This window comes from Pseudochaenichthys georgianus, unplaced genomic scaffold (genome assembly GCF_902827115.2).
Source record: "Pseudochaenichthys georgianus unplaced genomic scaffold, fPseGeo1.2 scaffold_1662_arrow_ctg1, whole genome shotgun sequence".
NCBI lineage: Eukaryota > Metazoa > Chordata > Actinopteri > Perciformes > Channichthyidae > Pseudochaenichthys > Pseudochaenichthys georgianus.
This window is the reverse complement of record NW_027262467.1, coordinates 987-12,500: the sequence shown is the minus strand read 5'-3', so window position 1 is coordinate 12,500 and position 11,514 is coordinate 987. Positions and strand designations below refer to the sequence as shown.

General features: G+C 45.6%; 2 protein-coding genes across 2 annotated transcripts in view; one reads left to right on the top strand and one right to left on the bottom strand.

The window, feature by feature from the left end:
• The window catches only part of LOC117441304 (AFG1-like ATPase), a gene marked incomplete at its 3' end in the record, with an annotated part of 17,134 nt that extends 15,268 nt beyond the window's left edge, over positions 1-1,866 (bottom strand). The window contains exon 1 of the mRNA XM_034077495.1: positions 1,746-1,866. Coding sequence (XP_033933386.1) covers positions 1,746-1,866 — 121 coding nt within the window. The remainder of the gene's footprint in view (positions 1-1,745) is intronic.
• Positions 1,867-2,696: 830 nt separating this feature from the next.
• Positions 2,697-10,755, top strand: LOC117441305 (sex comb on midleg-like protein 4). Its single transcript, XM_034077496.1, has 5 exons — positions 2,697-3,240; positions 4,191-4,418; positions 5,317-5,446; positions 6,837-7,037; positions 10,511-10,755. The coding sequence occupies exons 1-5, from the start codon at positions 2,989-2,991 to the stop codon at positions 10,753-10,755; spliced, it is 1,056 nt and encodes a 351-aa protein (XP_033933387.1). The 5' UTR covers positions 2,697-2,988.
• Positions 10,756-11,514: the final 759 nt, after the last annotated feature.

Here is an 11,514-nt window from a genome sequence, read left to right as displayed (position 1 = left end):
AGGATCCCAGATGGGTCCTGAGGCTGAAGCCGGGGACCAGGGAGAGTTCCTAACAACACATTACGCACACAGGGAGGATATACACAGAGCAGAGAGGCTGCCAGTTATCCGGCACCAAGGGAGCAGTTTCAAGGTTAGGTGCCTTGCTCAAGGGCACCTCGGCACGGCAGAGGCCCAGGAGGTGAACACTGCTCCTAACACTAGGACGGGTAAATGCAGAGACCTCTTTCCTTCTTATGGACAAAAGTCCACATTTTGAGAAGAAATACAGAGATTTTATGTTTCAGCTAAAAAGTTGAGATCTGAGATTTTATGAAAAAGACAGAATTTTGTCAAAGAAAATCTGAATGTTGAGATTTTGTGAAAAAAATCTGAAGAGTTAGAATTATGACATTTTAGACAAAAGTCAGTATTTTTCTATTTTTTTGAAAATGGAGAATTCTAAGATTTTCAGAAAGTATCTGGTTCAAGGTCTTCAGGGCGGTGGTGGCAAAGTCCATAGGGTTCAAGTCCCGGATATACAGGGGGTGTTTCTCAATGTCGAGGACGCTTCCTTGGTAGGACATGTCCCTCCGACTCCCCCCCCCGGCCCTAACTCCCCCCTCACGGCCCTGTCCCCCCACTGGCCCTGTCCCCCCACTGGCCCTGTCCCCCCCTCTGGCCCTGTCTCCCCCCTCACGGCCCTGTCCCCCCCCTGGCCCTGTCTCCCCCCTCACGGCCCTGTCCCCCCCCTGGCCCTGTCTCCCCCCCCACGGCCCTGTCCCCCCCTGACCCTGTCCCCCCCCTCACGGCCCTGTCCCCCCCTCTGGCCCTGTCTCCCCCCTCACGGCCCTGCCCCCCCCCCCCCCCCCCTCACGGCCCTGTCCCCCCCCTGGCCCTGTCTCCCACCTCACGGCCCTGTCCCCCCCACTGGCCCTGTCTCCCCCCTCACGGCCCTGTCCCCCCCCTGGCCCTGTCTCCCCCCTCACGGCCCTGTCCCCCCCCCTGGCCCTGTCTCCCCTCCTGGCCCTATCTCCCCCCTCTGGCCCTGTCCCCCCCCTGGCCCTGTCTCCCCCCTCACGGCCCTGCCCCCCCCCCTGGCCCTGTCTCCCCCCTCACGGCCCTGTCCCCCCCCCTGGCCCTGTCTCCCCCCTCACGGCCCTGTCCCCCCCCTGGCCCTGTCTCCCCCCTCACGGCCCTGTCCCCCCCCTGGCCCTGTCTCCCCCGTCACGGCCCTCGCCCTTCTAATAATAATAATAAAATATCTATAAATAAATACATAAATAAAAATAATAATTCTAAAAGTCTATCATTGAAAAACACAAATAATAATAATTGAAAACAAATCTGTAAATAAATAAAAAAGAATAATCAAAACAAATTAACCCAAAAGATATTAGGTATAAATTGTAATAAATGAATAAAAAACGTAATAAATAAATAAATACAAATATTATTAATATTTCATAAATGTGTCATCCATAGGTACACCGGGTGCGTTATGCCTCCCGGGAGCACCCCCTGCTGTGACCCAAAGGTTAGGAAATGACTGATACATTCGCACGAAATGTCATTTATCTGTAATATGATATATATGTATATATGTATGTGTATATGTATATATATGTATATATATATATATATGTAACTGTAGTGTTCAGTTCACTTTGAGTTAGTTATTACACAAGGTGTGTTAGCTGGATCGAGGTGCAGCTTTCAGTGTAAATCAGCGCTAACCGGGTGTGTTCTCCCCTCTCGAGCCTCACCTCTCGCGCGGAGCCCCGGCAGACTCGCTAAGATCCTCCGGGAGGAAAACCGAGCAGCGGAAATACATTTAAATCCCCAAAGAGCTGAGGGTGACATCCTCATCCTGCCGCACACGGACATGTTGGATTCATTACGTCACCGAAACTTTATTAGCAACGAACAAAACAAAAGGGGCGGGGGTTCGGGACAGAAACAGGGCTGAGAGCAAAAACATTACATACAATCATTTATGAAAAAATAACACAATAAATAATAATTTAGAAAAATCTATAAATAATTACATAAATATAAAACACAAATAATAATAAATTAAGTATATTTACTTTTTATTTATTTATTCTTTTAAATGTCTATTCTGTGGCTATTTAATTGTCACACACTCTCTCACACACACACACACACACACACACACACACACACACACACACACACACACACACACACACACACACACACACACACACACACACACACACACACACACACACACACACACACACACACACACACACACACACAGACAAACATGGCTGACAGTCAGAAGAGGGGCTTACAGGCTTGTTGCCATGACAACAGAGGAGCTCTTCTCCCTCGCTGCGACTCTCTATAATGCTCTCACACACACACACACACACACACACACACACACACACACACACACACACACACACACACACACACACACACACACACACACACACACGTTCATATTGACAGTGTGTGTCCTGCTGCATGTTACTGTCTGTGAACACGTTGAGATATCTCCTAAAAAAAAAGAGACAGTTTTCCAGTAAATCTTTATTTTTAAATGAATACGTTCAATAGGGACACTTCTTAGATATATAACATACATGTTGTAGTATTCAAGAAGCATTTAGCATGTATTACAGATACTTTCTTCTGGTATAAATAGAAACATTACCAGGTATTAAAAATACATTTTGCACGTATTGAATAAGAACTGTTCAGGTATAAATAAAGACATTTCTAAGCATTAAATAGGTTATTTGCATGTATTTTAGAGACAGTTTTCAGGTATCAATGAACTAATTCTTAGGTAAAATCTTCAGGCAGAAAAGAGACGGTTCATGTAAATGTTAAAAGGCCGGTTTGAGGTATACATAAAGGAATGTCTCGGCACACGAGAGACGGGAGCAAAGGGACATTAAACAGAAGCATCTTCCAGCTGCACCTTCTGGTATTTAAAATATGGCGTCCTGAATTAAACATCCCTCGTCCTGCATGCGAGATGTGGTTCTCCTTCTCTCCTGCTTTTTGCACATTAGGGTGGAAGCTGTCATCGTAATGGTAATTCATCGCTGGGTCTCCATGGTGAAGCCCCCCCCCCTCCTCCCTGCTGAATGCATTAGTCTAATGAGAATCTGCAGCCGGAGAGCAGCGGCGGACGGCTGTCTGCAGGGAAGCAGCTCTGTAGTCTCTGTGTCACCCCCACCCAAGGGCTCGGCTCTTTGCTTTCACTACAGAAGACAGCAGGTACAACAAGAAAGAGAAATAACCCTCCTTCTCTTCTTCATCCTCCTCTTCCTCTTCCTCATGGCTGCCTTTGTGTTGTGATGCTGCTCTGCTAAATGCTGCATTGCTCCTCTCTGTGAAGGATGCTGTGTTGCTGACAGGAGGAGAGGGCATTGTTCTGGAGCATCTGTCCGGCTGTGCGTGTGCTCTGCGAGGAGGAGTGTGCATGGCTGCTTCGCGTGCATGTAGCTTAGTTCCCTTTAAAGGATGCTAATGCATGGTGTGGTACACACAGAGGAGCACCAGGGCATTGTGTCTGAGTGTGTCTGTCTTTAAAGGATGCTAATGCATGGTGTGGTCCATACAGAGGAGCACCAGGGCATTGTGTCTGAGTGTGTCTGTCTTTAAAGGATGCTAATGCATGGTGTGGTACACACAGAGGAGCACCAGGGCATTGTGTCTGAGTGTGTCTGTCTTTAAAGGATGCTAATGCATGGTGTGGTATATACAGAGGAGCACCAGGGCATTGTGTCTGAGTGTGTGTGTCTTTAAAGGATGCTAATGCCTGGTGTGGTACAGAGGAGCACCAGGGCATTGTGTCTGAGTGTGTCTGTCTTTAAAGGATGCTAATGCATGGTGTGGTACACACAGAGGAGGAGCATCAGGGTGCATTATTGTGTAGCATGTGTGTAGCATGTGTGTAGCATGTGTGTAGCTCAGTCCCTTTCTAACTGAAGCTAATGCATGCTGTGTTGTACAGAGGAGGAGCATCAGGGTGCTTCAGTATCCGGTCTGTACATGAAGCTAATTGCTGCTGTGTAACATATGGAGGAGGAGCATCGTTATTGTGTAGCATGCGTGTAGCTCAGGTCCCTCTGCGCGTGAAGCTAATGCATGCTATGATGAAGCTAATAGCTGTGTGTGCGCGTGAGTAGCATGGTGTGTCCTGCAGCTCTGCTCTTTGTCTCCAGATGAGTGTTCCTGCAGCAGCGGCTCAGAACCCAGGCGACAGAGAGATGCAATCAGCTGCGGTGTCTCCCTCCTTCCTCCCCAGCCAGGGGGGCAAGATCCCGGGCAGAAAGAGAGGCCGCCCCCCCCTCCGGAACAACGCCAAGATGGACTTCACCACCAGCCGCTACCCCGAGTCGCTGCCTCCACTCAAAGTGCCCAAGAAGAGGGGCAGGAAACCGGGATTCAAGGTGGGATACGCGAGGGGTGTGTGTGTGTGTGTGTGTGTGTTTAATAATGCATGTGTGCATAGGATGTTGTGTCAGAGAGGGGGCACATCTGCAGGCTTTGTTCAGATTTTAGTTGTTTTTTTGAAGCCCAAAAGGGATTTAAAAATGTAAATATAGTCTGTTGTTGTTCAGAGAAGGCATGCTACCGTCTGCAGGTGAAGAAGGCCTCTCATATTCCCATCGTCATAAAAGGCCATTCCCTGCATGCTGTAATGATGATGAGGTGTGTGTACATGAAAGGGTTATCATCAGATGCTCAGCAGCGGGGACATGGCATGAAGTCCTTCTGACCCGAGCTCCCACAATGCAGTATGATGAAATACAGAATACACACGGTCCGTAGAACATGGGATACGTACGGAGGGAGCATAGAGAAGAATGAATACATTGCCATTATTAGCCGATTAATCTCTGTTCTGAAGGTAAACACGGTGAAGGACAGCAGATACTGAGAGTCACGGACATGAATTCCCAGATCAAGGCAGACTGCTTTACTCTCCTGTGTGTGCTGAAACAGATAGCTCGACACCCCTGGCCGAAGTGTCCCTAACATGAAGTCGAGTTTGAAATATATCTCAAATAATGTATGCACTGTAATTTCCCACGTAAGCATAACAGTCTGCAATGAAAGCGTTGTCTCCCGTGCGCTCCTCTTCCTACTTGGCGCACCGGTAAATCTCGTGCGCACGAAAAAGTATATCATGCGCACAGATGAATGAAACATGGCTTTGTTTTATTTATTTGTCTCTCTGAACCCTCCAGGGCTCCGTAGATATGCACAAGAACAGAAAATGAAATGATGTAAATGAAGACGTTGCCTGAAATAGCATAAAGCAATGCGTACCCTTCTCTCCTGCAGCTGAAACCCCGGATGGTGATGACCCCGCTGGCCATCTCCCCCCCCAGCAGCACCCCCGAGCCCGACATGAGCTCCATCCCCCAGGACGCTGCCACCGTGCCGCACTCCGCCACCCCCCAGGTGCTCACAGGTAACGGGAACACACCCAATACACCTGTAATGCTGATCAGCAGTACCCTGTACCAGGTGGGTTGACACGTACGAGAGATTTGACTTGATGTCGTGGTGCGTACATCAAAAATAAAAACACAGATAAATAACTATTTGAAGAAAATAACATTAAAAACGATATTCCCTTTCCTGCGTGTACTCCTGAACATAGTGACATCACGATAGGACACTCCTGCTTCATTAAAAACTGTTCAGGTTTAAATAAATACATTTTTAGGTTTTAGGTCTGCAGAGGCCCCCCCCCCCCCCCCCGCTCCAACACATTGTCCGTGATAGGCTAAGAGGCGGGACATCTCTAACGGCCCGTCCACACAGCGGCGTGCGTTGACGCTTGCCGGCGGGCGTGTCTGAAACTCGACCAACAACCAATCACATGAATCTCCCGCCCCCGACACACAAGCAGCGGTTTGATTGGCTAGAGCTCGTACCGGCATATGATTCGATTGGCTGACGCTTCTGCCGAGGCGTCAAAAGTTGAACATTGCTCAACTTTTGCCGCGAGCCACGCCAGCAAAGCTCCGCGTCGCTTCCCACAATGCAGTTCGGCGAAAAGTGACGTCACCCCATTCAAAGTGAACGGGGAAGCTTTCAACGCACGCCGCTGTGTGGACCGTAAGAGGTGGACCAATCACAGCTAAGTTTTGATTTCACCCTGCTAGCACAACAGATATAGTGTACACTGATGTTCAAAGGACCCATAGGCTGTTTTGTAAGTCTGCACCAAGTCTACATACAATATAGTTAACATAAAAAGAAAAAAGTGCATCAAATATTGCAATAAAATTGTGTAAAAGCGTCCGCAGCAGAACATCACACACGTACAAGTACCTCATACAACTCCCTCAGAACATCCAACTGTTCCCATTAAGGTCATTAAAGTAGTTCTCGGGTTCCACTCCAACCTGCAGACCCTAGCTGCATGTCTTTCTATCTCTTACCCTGAACCAGTGCTTCTCAAAGTGTGGTCCGCGGACCACTGGTGGTCCGTGAGCGCCCCCTAGTGGTCCGTGAGTATATTGGTAACATTTCTCATTTGAAATAAATAAATACATGTAAGTTTTCCGCACTCTCGCGGGAATATCTCCGCAATGGAACGAGCTTAAGTTTCACTTTCTATTGCATGATAAAGCTCAGGGCAACACCTTCGTCCCACATGTTGCCACTTGTTTGTACCATTTTCAGGCGATTTATAATCTGTTCTAGAAAAACGATGTGTTTTGGGATATTTGTGGAGTTAGGTGGTCCGCGAGTGTTTTTTTATTGGTTAAGTCCTTGGTATGAAAAAGTTTGAGAAACACTGCTCTAAACTATAATCAAGTATCTCGTTCCCCTGTGTGTCCCTGCTCCAGTCTGCATCTACATCAACAAGCAAGCCAACACGGGTCCTAACTTGGACCGGAAGAAGATCCTCCAGCTGCCGGATCACTTCGGGCCGGACCGACCCTCCGTGGTGCTCCAGCAGGCCGTGCAGGGCTGCATCGACAGCGCCTTCCTGCAGAAAACCGTCTTCACGCTGCTGACGCAGGGCTACGGGGGAGAAAAGATATCAGGTGATGTACAAAGACCTCCCTCAGGTGTTGCTTTCTATTCGTCCACCATCGTTCACCCCTTTGTTTACCACTGTACCTGAAAAGGCACTCGGAGAATGAGGAGTTTGAGATATATAGTAAAACTGACACCATGGACTCTTTGGAAATTATGTAAAACAAAAAAATCAACGTTCACAAAAATAATACGGTTCTGATAAAAAGTCAAAAGTCAACAAATAAATCTGAATGAAAAAAAGTCACAAAAACAAATCAGAAAAAGTTACATAGTAAAATACATAATGCTCACAAAGTTTGGCGGAGATTGTCCACTTACCGACTGAAGGATAAACTGAGATTTTAGTGGTCATTTTGATTCCATTTCCTCCCACGCAATATATGAAGAACGCCTTGAAATGACTTCAGACTTTGCACAAATCTTTACCTGGACATCAGGATGAACGGAGTGAAATATCTTTGTGACTTCCCACTCTTGTAATATCCCAAAAATCCTTAAATGATTGGCACAAATTTCCACTTGGACTCGTCAGTGAACTTATGATTCAAGATTCAAAGGTCTTAATGTCAGCTGCACATAAGCTACCTGAGCTCCTTCAACGATGCAACATGTATAATAAAATACAAAAACACAACAGTGCCAGAAGTCTATATACATGTAAATAGAATATGATATGTACAAGAACAGAATGTGAAATGAAATATTGTACAGCAAGATTAAATGAAATACAGTTTATTAAGGTGATAACTATTTATATAAATAAGTACATTGAAAGAGGACAAACGGATGAATGTTTATCGAGGCGCTTCACAGAGCTTATGCGTCAAGATGTGTTTACCGACTGTGTCAATTTGTTTTTAATTGTCATATTAAGCGTAGTCATTGTTGCAGGGCCGGCCCTGACCAATTTGCTGCCCTAGGCAAGATTTTAGCTGGCGCCCCCCCCCCCAATGCAGACACTCACTATGACTCGCGCATGCACGTTGTGGCATGACCCCCAAAACAGAAAGATATGGACACAAGATGTCTGCAACTGTATTTAGTATCCTATCCATGTGGACATGATTTAAGTGGGGGGGGGGGGGACCTCACCTCCTCTAGGGGGTCCGGGGGCATGCTCCCCCAGGAAGATTATTTTGTTTTAATATTGAAGTTGAAAGCATCAATCTCGTGCACTTTGAGAGTATCTATGGATACCTCTCTCAGCACGATATGAAACTGAACTGTAAGCAGATTCTTCTTTATGGATATTTTACAAATCACTTAAACTGTATTCTTGTTTATTAATAACAACTTTTTTGTACTGTCATATATTATTTGATACCTGTTTTTCATCTATTCTCTTATTTTTTTATAACTATAATGATCATATAAAGGTGTGCCTTTACCTCACTGAGCTGAGGCTATCAGAGCCGCTCAGTCTTTCAGGGAGAGCTCTCTCAAGCGGCCGCTTGCACAGTAAATGTTAATAAAAGCTGTATGCGTTTTTTGGGAGTTTGATTTATTTTAAATTAACACAAATACAAAATTAAAACCTATAATTGCACACTAAGGGTGCGCGGTTCGTTTGGGTCGGTGTGAACACAGCCCGAGACCTCTGAAGTGAACTAAACAACCGGACTCTGGTCCGCCTGAAAGAGGGGGTCTCGGAGCGCTTGCTAGTGAACTCTGGAGCGGGTCATCGCTGGTGTGAACGCAGTCCGCACCAAAACACAGGAAGCGTAGTATTTACGAGTCACAAGAACGCGGGTGTCTTCAAAATCTTTAGCGAAAGAGTCTTTCAAGACATCCGGGTGGTTTAGTAAAGAGTGAAGCAGAATGAAGAGTTGAACAGTGTCGGGTAAAGAAAGGCTCCGTCAGCATGAAAGTCAGAGCCACCTGTCGTCGGGGAAACGCCCTCCTGACTGCAGAACGTCTCTCTGTGTTATAATGTTTTTTAACGGACGTTGTCTGATTGTATAATCATATGCGCGGGCCGCTAGCGTCTGCTGATCTCCAGACTAACAGCAGCATGAGGATAACCTGCAGAAAGTGCCGATGCTCCATGGCCGAGGCTCCGGGAGAAATTGCCGGGATTTGCGTTTTTACCCCTTAATGTCTGACCAATGGGTGAACAGCATTTCCGAGCACATGACTTGTGTTTAAAGTTTATAGTCCGTTTGAGTTTTGCCGTGAGAACGCAAACCGAACCTTCTGGAAAATGAAGCAATGGAACAAACTGTGGTCTGGAGCCACCAGAGAGCGGACTAGGTGGTTTTGACTGGGGCTGGGGCAGTTCAACTTGATTTTGGGGGGGGGGGGTGCGCCATAGTTTATGGGCGCTGTACGCAATATAGGCGTAGTTCTGTTAGTATAAGACAATAAAATGTACTTTGTTGATCCAAAATCGGGAAATCGTTTTGTTATGAAATTTTTTATTTCTAATTTTTTATTTTTCTCCACAATTTTTGGCGCCCCCGATGGGTCGATGCGCCCTTAACATTCGCCTATACTGCCTATGCCGAGGGCCGGCCCTGCATTCTTGCGTTATGGCCCAAAACGATTGTAGGGTTGTGTGAGGTCACACTGACCTCTGACCATAACATATAGCCTCGGGTCCAAGCTGACTTTCTGGCCAAATCTGAAGAAATTCCATGAATGAGTTCACAAGATATTACCGTCACACGGATTGGGACGGATGTAACCTTTGACCTTCAAATGATAACAACTTCATCCTCAAGTCCAAGTCATTGGTGGTGCCCACTTATAAGAGATTCCGTCCAGGCGTTTCTGTCCTATTGGGTTAACGACAAATGTACGTAGGGACAATTGGAGAACATAAACATGTACCACGGTTTTTGTTTGGTGTTGTTGTTGTGTAGCACTAGGCAACAACTAATGATAATTGTTAGAATATGTTGTTGTTGTTTTGCTATTTGTACCGTCAGGGTTATTGCACCTCCAACTCCCTATAACTGCGTTTTGAGTGTTTTCATTATCCAAAAAAACCTTTATGGCCACAATTATCATATTTTTGTTTGGTTTTGTCATGTTGTTGTTGTTGTTGTTGTTGTTGTGTAGCATTAATGGACTAGGCTTCAACTGATGATAATTGTTAAAATACTTTGTTGTTGTTGTTGTGTAGCATTAATGGACTAGGCTTCAACTGATGATAATTGTTAAATTACTTTGTTGTTGTTGTTGTTGTTGTTGTTGTTATGCTATTGTACCTTCAGGGTTACAGATTACACCTCCAACTTCCTACAATCGCTTTTTGAGTCGTTTTCATTATCCAAAAAAAAGCATTGATGAAAGATTATCAAAGAAGCGACACATTTTCAAACCTGCAAATATCGTTATGACATCTTTTGGCCACATTTATCAGATTTGGAAATCCTGATATTGTGACGGCCCTAATTGGAAACATGCTTTAGTAGAAGCTTAATGTGTGTGTTTAAAGCTGTGATGTTGTTTAAAGTGTGTGTTTGTTTGTTTGCAGCCACGTTTGACGGGAAGCAGCACCTGCTCAGCCTCCCGGTGGTGAACAGCATCGACTACGTGCTGCGCTTCCTGAAGAAACTCTGCCGCTCTCTGCACTGCGAAAACCTGTTCAGCGATCAGCCAATCAGCACGGGCGCCTACGCCTCCGACGGTAGAGAGGATTCTGAAATTAAGAGAAACGTCAACTTCATGAGGAAAATATTCAGACGTTCGGACAAATGTCAACATTCGGAAAAAGAATAGCAATCTGATAAAAATCATTTAATTCAGAGGAAAAAAGTCACATTTCTGAAAGAAAGTAAAAATTCTGAGAAAAGTCCAAATATTTTTTGGACAAATGAGTAAAAATATGTAGTTCTGACAAAATGTTCAAATTCTAATAAAAAAAGACAGGATTCTGTAAATCATAATTCTGAGAAAGATCCTTTCTTCAAAACCGATTCTTTGGATGGAAATTATTTCTAATGGTCTTTAATGTTTTAGTCTTATAAAAAAACTCCCATTCCCAAACTTTAGTACTTTTCCCACAATAGTTCATTAGAACTCAGATATATTTGCGTTCACACCAAAAAGAGCCGGAACTGAAATGAGTCCATCAGAACCTTTTCTCCCCCTTTCCCGTCCCTGCTAGAGAGCCGGGGCTTTCGTGGGAGAAAAAGGTTCCTCTGTCTGATTGGCTGGGCGGATTGCAAACCACGCCCCGTAAAACTCCCAAAAAGTTTTGTGAAGCCGCCATTTTATTATCCTTGCATTAGCATTATTAGCATTAGCATTATTAGCATTAGCATTAGCCCAGCGCAGTAGAAGCATGGATGAGTACAGTCTGAAGCCTTCCCCAACTCCGGGGACCTTGGGTGGCAGTATACGCCGTGAAGTGGTTTGCGGCCTGCCAGTAAACCCAAAACAGAAGAAGAAGAAGTGACGTCAGCGGCTTCATTTCATAATCCTCCCCCAGGGACTTTTTCTGGTGTGAACGCGATCTGCACTAAAGAGTTCTCCTGA